The 18,157-nt window shown below is 35.5% G+C and overlaps 5 protein-coding genes across 5 annotated transcripts; 3 read left to right on the top strand and 2 right to left on the bottom strand.

Annotated features, from left to right (window-relative positions):
- LOC104730764 (COP9 signalosome complex subunit 6b-like) lies at positions 3,506-5,849 on the top strand. Its single transcript, XM_010449971.2, has 9 exons — positions 3,506-3,861; positions 3,942-4,030; positions 4,117-4,210; positions 4,304-4,365; positions 4,458-4,536; positions 4,624-4,716; positions 4,920-5,020; positions 5,150-5,205; positions 5,565-5,849. Exons 1-9 carry the CDS (start codon positions 3,564-3,566, stop codon positions 5,644-5,646), a joined length of 954 nt encoding a protein of 317 aa, XP_010448273.1. The 5' UTR covers positions 3,506-3,563; the 3' UTR covers positions 5,647-5,849.
- Positions 5,926-7,984, bottom strand: LOC104730765 (probable WRKY transcription factor 34). Its single transcript, XM_019233406.1, has 4 exons — positions 7,525-7,984; positions 6,783-7,432; positions 6,544-6,702; positions 5,926-6,451 (listed from the first exon to the last, which is right to left on the bottom strand). The coding sequence occupies exons 1-4, from the start codon at positions 7,729-7,731 to the stop codon at positions 5,926-5,928; spliced, it is 1,542 nt and encodes a 513-aa protein (XP_019088951.1). The 5' UTR covers positions 7,732-7,984.
- Positions 10,811-13,973, top strand: LOC104730763 (uncharacterized protein At4g26450-like). The gene is made up of 5 exons (XM_010449970.1): positions 10,811-11,200; positions 11,320-13,211; positions 13,298-13,460; positions 13,539-13,617; positions 13,706-13,973. The coding sequence occupies exons 2-5, from the start codon at positions 11,344-11,346 to the stop codon at positions 13,759-13,761; spliced, it is 2,166 nt and encodes a 721-aa protein (XP_010448272.1). The 5' UTR covers positions 10,811-11,200; positions 11,320-11,343; the 3' UTR covers positions 13,762-13,973.
- LOC104730762 (WPP domain-interacting protein 1-like) lies at positions 14,206-16,459 on the top strand. Its single transcript, XM_010449968.2, has 2 exons — positions 14,206-15,643; positions 15,777-16,459. The coding sequence occupies exons 1-2, from the start codon at positions 14,713-14,715 to the stop codon at positions 16,361-16,363; spliced, it is 1,518 nt and encodes a 505-aa protein (XP_010448270.1). The 5' UTR covers positions 14,206-14,712; the 3' UTR covers positions 16,364-16,459.
- Positions 16,597-17,654, bottom strand: LOC104730761 (GPI-anchored protein LORELEI-like). Its single transcript, XM_010449967.1, has 3 exons — positions 17,579-17,654; positions 17,381-17,440; positions 16,597-16,977 (listed from the first exon to the last, which is right to left on the bottom strand). The coding sequence occupies exons 1-3, from the start codon at positions 17,652-17,654 to the stop codon at positions 16,607-16,609; spliced, it is 507 nt and encodes a 168-aa protein (XP_010448269.1). The 3' UTR covers positions 16,597-16,606.

Here is an 18,157-nt window from a genome sequence, read left to right as displayed (position 1 = left end):
AAAGATTAGAGAGATTAGTAGTTGCGTTTAATTTTGGTATCTAAAAATATGAGTTGATGGTTACGAGAGATTAGTCGATGTCACTTGTCAGTCAGTGTCCACACTAAGATATTTTGTTTTTATTTTTTTTGGATAAAGTGATTATTTTTTCTTTTGATAATACATTTATAAATATGCAACAATATCTTATCTCCAATGTTTGTAATCTTTTTACGGATAATTTGCATCCTCAGAGAACTTTTGCTATACGGTGTAGAGATAGAGCGAGTTTAGTATAATGTCACGTCGTCGATTCTTTATTCGGTATATCAACAAAAAATTTTGGTTCAATTTCTGCCCTCGTGGAAAACAAAGCATACGTAAAAAAGAGGAAGAATGAAGAAAAAGAAAAGAAAAAGATAAGCTAAGGCGTTAATGTGTCACTTTCATTTTTCTTAATCGTTTGTTGTAACTTTTGGCAGTTGATTTCGGGAAAACGAAACATACGTCTGTTATTTAATTGTCTACCGACCAAATCCATCTTCTGCTAATCAGTGGGCATACTGAATCTTAGTCAATAAATTGAAAAAGTAAGTTTTAAAGTAAAATGTTACATATTCATAGCACTACGTACACCTTAAACAATTAATCGCTTCTGCAAAGTCAAGACGATGGAGAAAAAAAGTTAGCATATAAGTCAAAAAGCATGTCGTTTGAGTTTGACGAGATTCCATGATTGTAATATCGAATAATTTTTTGGAAAAAATAAGGTTGGACAAATCAACCGTAAAATGAACTAAGGTTTTAAGAAGCTTATACTTTGTAGGAAGGGTTCAATGACTTAACCACATGATTAACTAAGGATTGATAGCCAATCTAATGTGTTGAATGATATGAGTAAGGGAGCAGAGTACTGATGGCCGTTTGGTGGTCTCCATACTCACCTGACCACTATCCTTCTACGGAACCCAAGTCCGAGCTGATGATTTTTTTTGTAATACCTCAGCATTCATTTTCTAGTGATACAGAAACTAAAATAAGTATGTGGGTTCCAACTAATAACATTATTTATACACTATGGTAAGTTTTGTGGGTTCCAACTCAACTGATTATGTAGATTGGTTTATGTAGCTCCTTAGACTATCTTTACGCGAGAAACGGATGAAAATTTCTCAGAAAATTAAAAAAAAAAAATTATTATATATATTCATTTTTTAATAGGTGTACCAATAAGTAAGTGACACATCTCTATTTAATTCTGAGAAACGGTTCTCCCAGTCCTCCAGCAAGGATCGATTACTCCTGATTTCTCTTCTCTCTCTTCTTTTTATTATTTTTTATTTAAAGTAATTTCATGAGTAACCCTTAGTAATCATGCCCTTAGATCATCATTACTCATAGTTACTTCCCACAATTTCTCTTATTAAAAATAAATGAAAAAATACAAAAAAGAAAAAAGAAGAGAGAACGTTGCTTCAGTTACTTTGGCTAGAAGAGTTACTCTTTCTTTTTTTACAGTTGTCAGTTTGTAATTGGTAATATATTAAATATATATATATATATTTTTTTGTGTTGAGTAACGTATCAACGTTCTCCGCTGTCGATGCTCTTAGATCATCTACAATGAGAGAAAATCTTTTAGAGGGGGGTATTGGTTTGAGATTTTAAAAGAATTTTAATAACTTTAAAAGTTATGTAGAATATGTTGTTATTCAATCAAGACTTTTTAAAACTCTTTTAAAATTTGGTGTTATTAGTTGTGGATTTATAAAAAGTAATCTAAAATATTGATAAATCTATTGTTATTGGATTAAGAGTTCTATAAAGTCATTAAAAGTTTTATGTTATTTAAATAAAACAAAAGAATCTTGGATTGTTAATGAATTCAAATAATATGTTATTGGTTTAAGATTTTATATCACTTTCTTCATAAAAAAAGTCATGAAAACTCTCTCATCACATAGAGAGATTTGGGAATCATAGTTCATGACTTTTTAGGAGGCAGAGAAGAAGAACCGAAGACCCATCGGTGACCTTCCACCACCGTCCGACGAAAAAAGTGCTTGGTGGATTATACGGTGACCTTCCACCACCGTCCGATGAAGAGAAACCCAGCGAAAACTCCTCCTCATTCTCTCAACTTTCACTTCGACCCTCTCTCTCTTCTTTCTTTATCTCTCTTTCTTCTCTATGTGTGTGTGCATGTTTGTTTACGTCACACTCTGTGCATGTTTGTTTAGATCATGACATTCTTTTTTGTATAAAATTTTGTATCATCACTTCCGTAACAAGATGAGAAACTCTTGTACCTATAACTTGGAGATCGAATATGTCCTTTTTTTGATAAAACCAGAACAACCGATAATGTCAACAGGCGTTGAATAAAATGATTTTATAGAAGATGATAAGCAAGAGATTTTTTTTTCTTTCACAGAAACGTTGAATCAAAAGAATATTGTGCAATATTTTTTGAAAAATATTTTACAAGATTTTATGAGTGATTTTACAAGATTAGGAAAAAAAATCAGCAAGATTTAAAACAACTTTCTAAACAATCACTTAGAATCCTCAATTTTATACTTTTCATGATTTTATTTGAAATCATTAAAATTCTCTTAAAATCCCAAACCAATACCTCCCCCTTAATATGGAACTAATAAGAAGTTGACAAGTGTAAAAAAAAACTGAGAAACATTTTTAGTCTGAGGACTTTGAGCAACGTTTTCTCTCATTTTCTCTTCTTTTTGTATTAATTTTTATTAGCTTTTAATAAAAGTTTTTTGGATAAGCAACGACGGTCATAGATGGTCTTATAGTGTATCAGTGTATGTATTACTCAAAGTTTTCTTCCACTTTTAATGTGGGATTTCTCATACACTATATACAATTATCTTTATGATTAAATAAATTTAACTGATACATATTAAAATGAAGTTTTAACTATTCTTTTTTTCAATCATAAATGAGATCACATATTTTGTTGCATTAAGAATACAAATCTGTAATTTCCCGTCAAACATTGATAGGTTATGATATATAATTATATATGTGGACATTAAAATATCAATAGTTTTCTTATTAATTGAAAATTTAAATAAAATAAAGAATAATTAGAAATTTATAATTTTCATGTACTACTAAAAGGTAAACCTTATAAAAGATCCAACAGTATTAAATAAAATCAAGTCATTATGATCTTTATTTTATTGACTTACATTTTTATTTCTATATACTCAAACCAACACAAGAGAGTAAATTATTAAAAATCAAAGCAGAGTTATTTTGCATCATATACTTTAATTTATGTAAAACAAAAGAAACTTAATATTAAAAATAGAGATATCTTTTACATTTATTTGATTTAAACTATATTCTGTATCTAAAATTGCTAAATTAAAGTTCATGCTATAGTCCTTTTTTTTGGGAAAATAAAAGTTAAATGGGCTAGGCTTATAAAAAGAAAGCCCAAGAGGCCAAGACTATATAAGGATTCATGACCCGAGTTTAAGATCCGATTTCAGAATTTGGGAGCAAGAGACACAATTAACAATCGCCGGGAAAAAAAAAAATCGAGAGCGACAACAATGGCACCTTCTTCGTCGAGCGGTCTCACGTTCAAGCTGCATCCTCTGGTGATGCTTAACATATCCGATCACTTCACTAGGGTTAAAACTCAGCTTAACCCTCCCGCCGCTTCTTGCGCAACCGGTAATGGCTCCAGCAACGCCGACGCGATGTTACTGCAAAACCCTAGGGTTTATGGATGCGTGATCGGTCTCCAGATCGGCCGTACGGTTGAGATCTTCAACAGCTTCGAGCTATTGTTTGATCCTACTACTGATACTCTCGATAGATCCTTCCTTGAGAAGAAGCAAGAACTCTGTAAGCTTTTTTTTACATACACTCTCTCTTTATATCGTTCTCGCTTAGGTTCTAATTTGTACGTTTTTGGCGATTTTTAGATAAGAAGGTGTTCCCTAAGTTCTATATATTGGGATGGTACTCTACGGGAAGCGACGCTATGGAATCTGATATGCTTATCCACAAAGCTGTGAGTTGCAGTTTTCATTGTTTCAATCTGAGATGGTTCTCTATTGTTTTGTAGTACTGATTCTGTGAGGTTTTTGTCATCTACAGCTGATGGACATTAATGAATCACCTGTTTATGTTCTTCTAAATCCGGCTATCAATCACTCACAGAAGGATCTTCCTGTGACTATCTACGAAAGCGGTACATTGGTTCTTTCATCATTGATTGTCTTATTTGTTTTAGAGATTATCATCTTATTGACTATTAGAATCAATTGATTGTCTTCAAAACTAGAGTTTCATGTCATTGATGGGATTCCTCAGTCGATTTTTGTGCATACAAGCTATACGATTGAGGTATGTGTTTAGGCCTCTTGATTTTTGTAATTTATCTATGTGATATGAGAGTGGACGTTTGATAACATAGCAGTGGTTGTAAATTCGTGCAGACAGTTGAAGCTGAAAGGATATCGGTTGATCATGTTGCTCATCTTAAGCCATCTGATGGCGGCTCAGCAGCAACTCAATGTAAGCAATTATTGTACCCTGCATATTTATTGTTATCTTGACTTTTTATTGCATGGAGTTTTAGGTTGATTCCTCGATGTTTTGCAGTGGCTGCTCATCTTACTGGAATCCATAGTGCTATCAAGATGCTTAATAGCAGAATCAGAGTGCTCTATCAGTATCTTGTCGCTATGCAGAAAGGTATTTGATATTCTTACTCAAGTCCCAACTCTCGGTCACTCTTTTATATTCATCAAGTTTCTGTAACCTGTACCTTTCTTTCCTGGAGGATATCTATATCATGTGTTTTCCATACGGGGAAGAAAGAATAGAAAGGGGTTAGAAGTTGATATTGAGCAAGAGTAATGTGGTACTAATGACTTGTGTGATTCTTCTGCATCTAGGTGATATTGCTTGCGATAACTCACTTCTGAGACAAGTATCTAGTCTGCTCAGAAGTTTGCCTGCCGCAAAATCGGACAAGTTTCATGAAAATTTCTTGATGGTAAGTAGTGCCTTGCCTTTTTCTAGCAATCTTGGTTGCAAAAGTAGCACTCGGATCTTTTAAATTCTTATTGTAGCTTGTTGTTCTGAATTGATATCTTTATAAACATGATGTTCTATTCTTTTGCAGGAGTACAACGACAAATTGCTGATGTCTTACCTAGCAATGATCACAAATTGTGTCAGGTATGTGCTCGACATGATATTCCATTAAACTATTTGAAGTACAATGATGGACAGACATGCAAATGTTTTGTCTTTTGCTTGATACACTCAATGTTTTACGATACCAAGACAGATGAAATCATCTTTACTTAGTGTAGGGTTACATTGAAATAGGTTTATTACTTAACCTTGCTCAACCATCCTTGTTATAATTAAGATAATGAACACATAGCTAGGGAACTATAAACTTTTCTTCTATTTTTATCTAATCTTGCGCTATACCTTGACCAATACATATGTCACTTACATTCCAATGAAATGTCTTGAACGAATCCTTTTGTAAAATTGATCTCTTACTTTTTTTTTTTTCCAAACTGCAGCAACATGAACGAGGTGGTTGACAAATTCAACACTGCATACGAGCGAAACAGCCGAAGAGGCGGTAGGACTGCGTTCATGTAAAGTTTAGTTTCAGTGTAAAACCTTTTATTTTTTTTGGGTGGTCTGGTTCTAAAGTGAAGGGAAAGTTAGAACTCTTTAAGGCATTGTACTTTTGGGAACCAAACAGCTAAGGAAGTTTTTCTTCTGCGTAAGCTTTGTGTAGACAAAAGCTAAGGTTAGGGCTAACCAAATTTTGTGACATGACTTTGAGTCTTTGAAACAAATCAACTTTTCCCTTCCCTCAAATTTTCAGGACCATTTATTCAAAATCAAAATAACCCGTGAACAAAGAAATTTGTTTCATATCTGTGGTAATCTACTCATTATCTCTCTGTATATCAATGAGCTCGCTGACAATCCAAGTCCCTGTTGTGACACTGGTTCCACCTTCGGCTCGGCTTTTAACTGCAACATTAGGCCAGCTGGATCACCTATGTCAGGCGTGGGCTGGTTGGGAAGCTTCTCTTGCCCAATAGTTAAACCAGGCATTGAAAAATCAGATAGCTCAGATTGGCCTATGTAAACAGAGAAACCTGAAGGAGGCTTCAGGTGTGGCGGTAAGTCAAATAGAGATGAGTTGGCTCTGACTACCTCAGATCTACTATGTGGCACTGGATAATGCACATTGTGGTTGCGGGTCTGAGTCGCTAAACCGCCTTGGAGAGTCCCTGAACTGCCTGAACCGACGAGGCTGCTGTTGCGTGCTGCTGGTACAACGTGGGTGTGCTTGCCTATATAAGTTGTTAGTACGCTCTTGAAGTCATCAGAAACTCTCTCTACATGCTTTGTCACGGCACATCCATTAGCTGTGCATTTATAGTAACTCCTGTAACATAGAATACAGATTACGATGGAGATTCATGGACTAAAGATGCAACAAAGGGAGAGCAGTAGAACAGAGCATTTGGATACAAGAACCTTGGATTCGGGTTTCCTTTAACAACTTTTTGCCCATACTTGCGCCAGCGATAACCATCATCTAGGATGTCAATGTCACTTGTGGTCTGCACCACGACTCTTGGCTCACGGCTGGCTCGGGTTGATCCACTCATTTCTGCTGGATAAGCTTCGAGTTTCCTGATACGTGAATGGCATCAGAAGTCAGAACGTCTTGTCTTTCTAAGTATGTTAATGGTAATTAAGGCAAATTTTCTTACCTTCTCTTTGACTCAGATTCATCTTCTTCTCCCTCATAACTCAGGGAGACACTCATGTGGGACGTTCGATCATCTTCCTCTTCATCTCTAAAGAAGGCATCAGCTGCTGCATCACTGTATCCGAACTGAGTCTCGCTTTTTACCTGCATTGATCTAGAATGGCTTCCGTATTCAGATACAGGTGATGTCCAGTCTATGTTCTCATTGGTTCCAGCAAAACCTTCTTGTTCGGTTCCAATCCCTGAGCGGCGGTTAGGTGGAGGTTTGGGGTGATTATGAGATCCCGCGTATATGATCTCTATAATATGACCCTCCCGAGACCGTTCAACCTTCTTCTTGACCTCACAATTCGGGTGCGTGCACTTGTAATAACTCCGTGGATACTCACTTCCTTTAACTAGCTTCTGTCCGTATTTTCTCCAGTTGTATCCATCATCTGCAGGTGCACCACTAGCCATCGAGTCTCCTAAACCGCCTAGCTGTCGTTTCTCATAGTCTTGGGAGTCATCGGGTTCTAAACCGATGTTTGTAGGATCAAGGCTACTTCCTGAAATGGATTGGAAGGCCAGGGATGTGGTAATGTCGTCAAATAACTCATCTTTAGCCTTATCAGAAGGTAGTGATAAGAACTTCCCAGTTGTTGGAGATGGCTGAACTTACAAGTGAGAAAAGATTTCAGATACGGATTGGCAAAAGAGAAAGACGATAATGACAATGTTCAAAAACACAAAAAAAAAGTTACCAATGGGTTTGAGAGGAAAACAGGAGACTCTAACAGAGTTGCAGGACTAACACCAGGAGAAGAGATGGTTAAACATGTTGACTGAAAAATATCTTCAGTGTTTAAACTTGGTGCACTAAACCCGGATCTCGCTTCAATCCTTTCACGAAGAGCTCCTCCTGAATAACCTGGTGTCTTGTGAAAGCTGGTTTGCATAGAATCAGCCATTACAGGGCTTAACCTGACCTGTGACACAAGTTATTATTACCTTAAAACCTATTAGTTAAAATGATAGCAGAACAGTTAATTCTTAGCTTCTGTAATAAGTTTCGAATCCAAAAACACAACGTGAGAGAACTCATGCTGAAAAATGTACAACGATGGAGATAAAAGAGTGATAATTACCGGATTGATTGATTAATGCATGCAGTAAATGACACCGATCAGACGCCGTTTAGACTGTACGAAAGATCGAAACATGGGGCTGGTCTCTGTTCCTCTGCCTATCTCTGTCTCTCTCTTTTCTTATGGGTTTGTTCACAAACAATGATCAAAAGGAATATAAGAAATCTTGTGTAGTAAAAGTCTCTTGCTCTCTATCGTTCTTGATTATCGGTGTTACCCTAAACACAATGAAGATGTATGGCAAAAGAAACTACATAGCTTAGTTAGATAAATTTTCTCCCTATTTTTCTCAAGATCCGAACAAAAAAAAATTTATATTTTTTCTACAATGTTTAAAAAATAATCCACAAAAATTTCACCAACCGTTTAACTATTTTTAGAAATATGCATTGTTCCTTTTTGATACACACACTTTAAATAAAATTCATTGATGAATTAATTTACATTTTAATATGTTGTATTAGTTTATGTATGTGAAGTTATTTCAACAATGTATATTCTACATCATGACTTGAATGTCATTATAAGACATAATTTTGTAATTTGGTTTTTAAAAAGCGAGTTATTATATTATAAGTAATTTAATATTTGGTTATACTTTTTGTTTTAATATACTTGGTTTCTTGAAATTCTTTCATATTATAGTGACATATTATTGACATTGCTATAACAAATCAATTTAGAGTGTTTATAGTTTCTAACTTTACATCAAGTTTCAATATTTTAAAAATATTTCAAAATAAATTATTTAAAGTCTATTATATTATATAAAATTATAAAATTCAATAAAAAATATATAAAATTGAATTTAAATATTCAAATTTTGACCCCTTACTCAGTAAATTTTTTAATTCAATATATATTATTTTTAAAGAATAATATTACTAAAGATTCAGTATTTTATAGATTGAATAATTTATATTTGTTTTTAAAAATTCAACTTATGGTATATCCGGAAATAAAAGTATTTTTTAATTATAAAAAATAATATGATAATTTATTTTTTTCACAAAATAGACTTATATATAAAAATTACAAGTGAAGTATAATGATAATTAATAAATTAATATGTTAAGTTAGATATTAAAAGATTTTATTTGATGAATAATTTAATAAAGGAAATTAATATGATAAGTTAGATCATGTCAAATGATTATTTAGAATATTCTCTTTAAGATTTTCGGAAACAACGTGATTTAGTAATAAAATATTCCAAAAAATAAATTAAGGTTACACCCACTATTTAACTTGTAACCAATTAATCTATCAATTAATGTATAACCTATTTGTAACCAACTTATTAAAATTATATAGTCTACAAAACAATGTTGTGTACTTCCGTTTTATTATAAAGGGGGTTTCTCTATATAAAACAGAAACAAACAAAAATTGAATTTGATATCAAGATGAAAAAATAGGATAAACATGCAATATTCATACATAATTTGTCGTTATATCATTGTCCAAATTTAAATTCTTTATATATAATCTTTTATGATTTAAAGTCACAATCTCTATAATCATAATTTTTAGCGATTGATCCTAATACATTGAAAGTTACTACAATCAAAGTCTATAAAGCTAGTCTAAACTAATAGTCGTTAACAGTCATCCCCTTAGTTCGCTTTTAGTACTCACACTAGTCATGTTGATTGTGTTTTACATCTCTAGCTTAACATGCATTAACACATTTAGTTCGGTTTTATCTTAAAAAAATACACACACACACATCTCTGGCTTATAAATTCATTGATGAATTAATTGACACTTGAATTGTTTTCAGTTATTTTAAGATCTATATCTCTATATAAAACAAAAACAAACAAAACTTGAACTTGACATCAAGATGAAAAATATGATAAACATGCAATATTCATACATAATTTGTAGTTATATCATTGTCCAAATTTAAATTCTATATAATCTCTTATGATTTAAAATTACAATCTCTATGATAGATTACTAACAATATTACACATATTACTAACAGTATACGTTCTAATTGATCCTAATACATTGAAAATTACTACAATCAAAATCTATACAGCAAAAAATACTTATAGTCTAAAATAATAGTCGTTATCAATCATTACTAATATATAATTTATATTTTGGTTTATATGGTAAGTACTTCTCATATGGTAAAACGAAAAATAATTATACTAAATAGAAACTTTTTAATCCAATTTTGGTAAGTTATTTAAGGGTTTGACTAGTTTGTTAGAAAAAGAAAAGGAATAACATAATAACTAAATAATTGTTAGTGGAAACAAGTTTTTTTTTTTTGGGTCAAATTTAGTGGAAACGAGTAGAAATGCTTTTGTAAAATAATTATTTACAGTATGTTATAAAACTAGCTTTTGTAAATTAATCATGTTTTGTATATTTTTTTTTAAAATGCTAGTAGTATATAGTAGAATCACTTATCCAACACATAAAATTGGGAGAATTTAGTAAATAATAATAGAAAATAGCAGAGTTACGTTTTAAAAACAAGAATAAAATTCTGTATATCATTTTATCTCCATGTATATTAATTTAAGAGGTTCTTTAATTTACGTGTGCAATCAAGTTCAAGTAAAACGTGGGACAAACCATATACACAGATTTCGTTTCAGAAAAAATCCAGTTAACCAAAGAGAATAAACAAGTAGTTATTTTAATTAGTCCAAATCAAAGTCCACACTTGAACACTACTATATTATTATACTATGATAATATCGATATTTTTATGTGATTGGTCCATATCGCAAATAATTAATGGTAGGCCCTAGAGAGAGACTGAATCATACGTGCAACGAAGGCGCGTGAAGTGAAAGCTGACGTGGCGTGTTCATGCTTTCCTTCTTTGCATCCCAATAATAAAATAAATATATTTGTAGAAAGAAAGAAAGAAGGAGAAAGAAACACTTTTGATTGAGAGACGCAAAAAAATAAAAATGTGAAAAAAACCCCAAAAAGAAACAAAAATCGTTAATAGAGCCGATCGATATCTTCGCCGCTGAAATCTGGAGATTGATTTGAGAATTACAGTTACTGAGAGACTCGTCTCCGTCATCTGAGATCGGAGGAATTTTTATCCTGTGATTTCTCTTTCCGTGATTTTGTTGACTGTGCTGTATCATTTTGTGGTGGAGGAGGAAACTATTCTCTAGGGTTCTTCTTTATTTGGTGAAGTGAGAAACTTGATTGAGTACCACCACCACCATTACTATAATCTCCACATCAGATTACCCGTTCCTTCTACCTAATCGGACATAGGGAACCCCTATGATCGGACAAGAGAGAAGAGGTTAGATCTTCTGTTCTGTGAAGCTGCAATAACCCTCAAAGGTTTCTTAGACAAAAATGGTTTCGCTACTACTACTACTGTGAGTTCCTTGAAATCAGAACTGGGTTTTTTTTGTTTAGTGTATATTTAGGGGACAAATAAAGATGCATGCTAGGCAACGCAATCTTGGGAATGGTTACAGATCTGGTTCTATTGGAATGGGTTCTCGAATTTCTCCTGATCGTCCTATGAGAGGACATGGTTTCTATGGTTCTGATCACCAGCACCGTGGCTTTAACCGTGGATACGGACGAGGAAGGGGCCGCTCTAAATCATACCAGAATCAGCTGCCTCCTCCTCTGCCTCATCCACCTGTGCAACGTAGAAGTGGTGGTGGCGGTAATGACGTTTTCATGGAGGCAGGTCGTCTAGCAACAGAGTACTTGGTTTCTCAAGGTGTTTTGCCACAAACTGTGCTTTCCAATAAATGGCAGAACGGTAGTAATTTCAGGAAGCAGTCTGGTGAGTTTCAGAGTTCCAGGTCACAAGATGCATCGCGAATGGATGCTTCAGCTCCTCCCCCAGATAAAAGGAGGTATGTTGATGGCTATAGCTCTGCTGGCTCCAGGAATAGTTTGAAAGGAAGGAGGTCTCACTCTCACCGTTATGATTCGGATTTTGGAAGGAGCGGATCTTGGTCTGAGAGGAGTAAAGCTTTTGAGGCCGAGACTGGTGATGACTCTGTGTCTGGGCATCAAGAAGAGCAGCCATTAGCTGAAGATATTGCTAGTTCTGTTCAGCGGTCAGCCTCCGGTGAGTTCATGAGAAAGCGTGAAGGAGCGGGTGACTCTGAGTCTGTGCTGGACAAGTACAATCTCCAGGATGAGGCACAGTCTAAGACAGGTTCCTCGAGTGCCGGGAAAGAGATAGTACACGATTGCGAAATCTCAAAAGTATCCGAAGGTTCTTCTAGCTTGAGTGCTGGATCAGGAGAGATGAAAGGTAGGTCTGTTGGTAATAATGGTGGAGAGAATGAGAACCAGACCGCTACTGAAGATGGATCAGTCCATCAACGTTTTGAAGATGCATCTATTGATCAACATTGTGGAGGTGATGAATCATTCACCAAGAGTGATATTGATTTGGCAACGCTGTGTAAATTTGAGAAGGTGCCTACGAGGACACGCTCTTCTCTGACTACAAAGAACCCAAGGCATCATTTGAGTCAAAATATCAAGGAAACCACTTCTGGACTCCTAGAAGAAGATCAAACCCAAAAGCGATGTGAGACTCGAGACCAATCATCTGGAAAAGCTGATAGTACTGGCGATGGAAATATCAGTTACCAAGTTGAAGCTTTGGCTCTTGTTCAATTTGTTGAGAACAGTACATGTCATAGGTCTAATTCTTTCCCCAATAGCATTCTCAGGGATAATAGTGAGAAAGAGTCAGGATTAGAATTGCCTAATCTGCACAGATCACATTCGGTGGGGAAAGTAGGTGAGAAACGGGTTTGTGAAGACAGTGACTTGGAGGAGGCAGCAAAAAGACAGAGAGATTGGGTTCTTTTGCCAGTTTCTGAAGCCAATGAACGCGAAACCCAATGCAAACCTGAAGAAGAAGAAGAAGAAGAAGAAGAAGAAGAAGAAGAAGAAGAAGAAGAAGAAGAAGAGCCAAGCTCATTCAACAAAAGACTTATTGACCCTGCTGCTGGAAGAAGGTTCAGCAATGAAAGTCTGGTTAATAACTCTACACACACGGGCGAAACAGGTCCTGGGTATGCTGAAGAACACCAGCTGTTTCCTGCTTCATTTAAGATCTGTGACCTAAATCTAGGGGGAGCGTCAGATGTGAATGATGGCAAAAGGGGATCTGGTAAAGCTGTTGACTTTGATCTCTCAATCAGCAGTTCTAGTAAGTCTCTTGAGTTCAGTACCAGTACTCGGATGAGCAATGGTAAAGAGATAGAAGTGATTGATTTGGATGATGATTCTCCAGAGGTGGTAAAGTCCAGCAATGATCAGGGAAGAAAGTACGGCTAAGTCCTACTCTACACCTATATACCTACGCACATGTTATACATTTGGCTAATGGGTGTTTGACTAACATATGTAACAGGCAGGAAGCTGCTCCATATATGGGGATCGATGATGTTCCAGACTACAATGAAGGACTCATGATGGTAGAGTTTCTTGATTCCTTTGGAAACATTCCTCCAATAAACCCGGGTAGCAGTAGTGTGGCACAGAATAACAACGCAGTTAGCCTTCAAGATCGAGAGGTACTTACTCTACTTGTCAAGTGTTAGGTGAGGATAGAAATTGGGTTTTGGTGCTAACTTCCTCTGACAACGTCTCAGGGAGCTATTGGAAATGACCAAGTAGCAAATAATACAGACGATGATTCGATATTCATGTCACTGGGCGAAATACCACTGAGTAAGCCGACAACAAACCATCAGAGTGTATTATTTCGCTTTTGTTATTAGCTTCTTATATAGCTGATTGACTAATTATGTGTGTGCAGCATTCTTGCAAGCTTGGGACCAACCTCCAGCTCGAGGCTACGAGAAGCCTTTCTGATTCGCCTTATATTATGTATTTTTCTCTCTCTATCTCTCTCTCAGTGTAATGAGTGTGTAGCCCATATCGTTTGCGTTAATCCTCTCAGGATGTAAGATTGTGACTTTTTTTTTTGTGTGTTTGATGATCGTAACCTTGTAATCTTCTGTTTATTCTCCAGTCCAGTGTCCCCCATGCTTGTAGGTTAATTGAAAGGTTTCATTCAACTTTTACATCAGTGCCTAGAAACAATGTAAAAAATAACCAAAGCCCCACAAGGCATTATTATCAAATGATATTTTTGTTAGGAATGAATGAGGTGTCCAATCTGACGGTCAAAAATGACTAAGTTGATGCTGAGAGTGCATCCGATTTCGCCACGTGTTTTATTCCAACCACCCACACGTCTATGTATGTGTTCGTTTATTTTCTCCAAAAAAAAAAAAAACGAATTTTTTTCTAAAAGGAACAAAATTTGATCGTGAGGAAAAAAGAAAAAGGAATAAACTTTATATTCCGACAATGAAACTTTCCACATTGAAGGGGTGGTTAATATAGATAGATCTGCGAATCCGATCATCGAATCGGGATTAGGGTTTTCACTTTTTTACGTTTTCGTACCCTTTTTCTCCAAAACCATACGTATGTATGTGTTGTTCTTCCATTGATTGAGCTTTTTGGATTTTTGGGAATCATTCATTGCTCTTGATTGATCTGGTAGATGTTGGTGGGCGCATGGTAGGCAAATTTCACAACTTTATATATATTCGTGTTTATTTATCTAACCGTCAAGGAACGAATTGAGTTTTGTAACTTTGGTGGTGAGTTGACTTTTGATTCTCCTCTTGATTGGTTTTATTTTGGGTTATTGATTTTGAGCTACCGTTACCTTGCTTCTGAAGCCGATATGATTTTTGGAATCTTGTGAATTTTGAGGGAGAGAGAGATTTTTTATTTTATTTTGTGGAGTTGATGGATTTGGAGAGTGAAAGCTCTGCGCTTGAGTCTGTTGACGATAATGTTTTGATTCAACAAAGTGCTAATGATGATGGTAGGAGTTTGGACAACGGGTCTTTCTCAGACGAGAGTGTGAAACTTGTTTCCACTTCTTCTACTTATGTTGAAATCGGTAATAATAATAAACCCATGGATGATTTTGATTCACCTGGTCCTGGTGGTGGTCGTGGTTCTTCTTCTCCTGTTTCCAAGGGACAAGGTTTGAGAAAATGGAGACGGATCAGGAGAGACCTTGTTGTTGTTAAGGACACATCTGCCAATACGGAGAATAATAGTAGCAAAGTTTTGAAGAAAAGGGTGTCAGGTGCTGCTCATTCACATGGTAAACAGATGCTGTTTCAGTCACCCGAAGTCGAACAAGAGAGTCAGGGATCTATTGGGTCTGTGAATATGTTGAAAAGTACCGGTGATGGTTTTGATTTACTTGGGAGTAGTGGTTATGACTCTAGGTTTGTGGCAGGGATTGGTTTTTCAGCTGGTATTGATTTAGAAAAAGATGATGATCGTAGTAGCAGCAAGTCCTCGACGGCTGCAAGAGCTCCTAATGTTATTAGGTATGAGAAGCCAATGATTAGTTCAGGTCAGAGAGGAAACAGTCGTGTAGAGAATAGTAAGAAACATAGAGGAGATAAGGGGATCGATATTGACAAGGATAATTCCAGCTTGGAATCTGATTCAAGAAAGCAGAGTGGGAGAATGATGGATTTCAACAGTGGAGAAAATGGTGATGAAGCAGATATGAATGGAGAAACTTCAATGAGAAAAGATGATGCGGGAGGAGAAGGAGAAGAGTCGGTGAACACGAACGATCGTTATTCAGAAGAACTTGATCCATTAACAGAGGCCATTGACGGTTTCTTGGTCTTGCGAGATGCTCTTGAGAAAGGTATAGCAATCTATACTTACATTATTTTTACGTCTGTTCTATATCTATGTCTTGTTATGAGCATGCATTCTCATGTTGGAATCAACTAATAACATCACATGAAAAATGATTTATCATGTTTAATGGGATGCAGAGGTTCAGGAATTTCAGGAGATAGGGAAGGAACCAATGCCACAACATCATGAACAAGCCAGCGAAGTAAGTTCACCTCGCTCGGAGATTGTAACCCTGGTTAACAATGTTGAGCAACTGGAGATCAAGCTAGAAGAAACAAGGTCCATGCTCGAGGTGAAAGAATCACACATCCGTGAGCTTGAATCCACCACGAACCATAACAAACACTCGTTGGGAGGGACAGAGACCGTGGTTGAAGATATCTTCCGGCAAAAGATTGAGGCCGAGATTGAATATCTAATATATTCAAGATCTATTGATAACTTGAACAGTCAGATGAAGTTGATTGATGAAGAAGAGTCATTGGCAAAAGAGCAAACCCACGAGGCGCTGAACAAGCTAGGAAAAGTACAAATGAAGGCTGCAAATTTAACAAACAGAGCTCAAGACCTGCAAAACGAGTGCATAGAAATCACCGGAACCATCAAGAAGACAGCATGTAAGACCACTTCATGCTTTCTTATACAGTTAGTATTGATGCTAACAGTAGTTTTGTCGTTCCTGTCTCAATTGTTGCCGAAGCCAGATATTGTTGTACCCACATGACATTTGATTTTTGATGCAAACTGAGTTTTTTTTTGGCTTTTGGCTTTTCTTGTTAACATTTCGGCTATAAGTTTTGCCTTTTGGCTTTTCTTCTTCTTTTGTTGTTTTTTTTTTCTTTGGAGATAAAACTAGTCTCTACACTTGGTCAGTAAACAGAACAGTTTGAGAATTCTATCTATTTTGTTAGCTAATAAGGTATCAAAGTGCAATTGTTCGTCAGCTCTTTCACTTTCCTTTGATTGATCAAGTCAGCACCAAGAAAGCCAAAACAGCAGTCGCAGCAGAGATCAACAGCGTGATGAGATGAGGAGGGTTCGAATCAGCGGTTGAGGAGGCTTTTAGGTTTGGTGAATAGAAAGGTGGTATAGGGCAAACAAGTCCATCTTTCCTTTCTCTGCACTCGTTAGCGAAAAGACCAGGAGGGTAGTTACCGTAAATATTCATGTAGCTGAACATTGTCTGGGCACAATCACTATTCATGTCGTTGATCTCAATCGCGTAACGACATGCAAAGTCTTTAAACGCCAAACAACATTCTTTAGCTGGAAACGCTGGGCCTTTGCACCGCCTTGTCAAGACCTTGTAGTCCATATACTCAAAGTTAACTTCACATTCTGTTTCAAACCAAACGAAAACACAAGTGCAGTGTCACACCACTTATATATGGCACAAATTTAATATACCAACCCAATCAGATTTGAAACTTAACCAAACAACCCACCCACAAAAATACTATTAGATATTAAAATCAAGATTGAGGAAATTGGTTTTGTTATGAGTCCATGTAGTATACACTATACAGACATCAATATTACATGGCATCAGAATTATATCATTCACACATATGCAAAAGCAAAAGTAAATGAGGCCATAGACTTATATTACTCACACATCAATATTTTTAATTAGACATGTCAATGAGTTTTACATTACTCACACATCGGCTTACAAAAGCAAAAGTAAATTGCCAAATATATATCTAACCATCAAATTGAAAGGGATACGTTACATACTTACTTTTCTTGGCATTAAGAAGGTTCCTTCCACTAACCGAGGTCTGACATTCGAACACGTTATCTACAATTAAGGACCCAGATCATAAGTTTATTACCATGTATCTCCAAAAACCCAAAAATAACTAATATGAATTAGATATTCAGAGAGTTAAACAAAATAATTATGGGGGAATAAGGAAGACAATTATAAAAGACATACCCGAGATGGAACTCGAAGTGGAGAGAGATATCAATAATAATGCTATCGGAAGGAATAATAATAATGTCAGCTCCATGAATTGTTTTTGTTACATGAGCTGATAAAAAAATCAAATGAAAGAATACTCGAGCAAGGGTTTTTTTTTTCTAATTTTAATTTCGAAACCCTATTAGGGAGACGACAGATAACATAAGAGAAATTAACGTTTTCCTAATTTAAACGGTAGTTGTTTTGAAAACGCCAGAGCAATTAAATGACTTAAACAACTAGAATGAAAAAGTAAACAAACCCTCGGAAGTTAATTTATGTTTATTTGTTTTAAGAACCCCAAATATCTAATTATTTCAGAAAGCCCCTCAACTTTTTGAGACAAAAACACTCTGAAACATCCATACATTAACAATTTTTGTAGACTGAAAAAAATGAACTAAGTCCAAGATTGTAACAATGAAAAAATTGCAGATGATACATAAAGTGTATGAAAAAAATGTTTGATTGTGCATAAAAAAAATTTAAATGCAATAAGTTATTATTATCGACATTGGATCACAACAAAATCATGTACATTTCTTGCATGGA

This window comes from Camelina sativa, chromosome 12 (genome assembly GCF_000633955.1).
Source record: "Camelina sativa cultivar DH55 chromosome 12, Cs, whole genome shotgun sequence".
NCBI classification, from domain to species: Eukaryota; Viridiplantae; Streptophyta; class Magnoliopsida; order Brassicales; family Brassicaceae; genus Camelina; species Camelina sativa.
The sequence above is the reverse complement of the archived record's forward strand: the minus strand, read 5'-3'. Positions and strand labels throughout refer to the sequence as shown.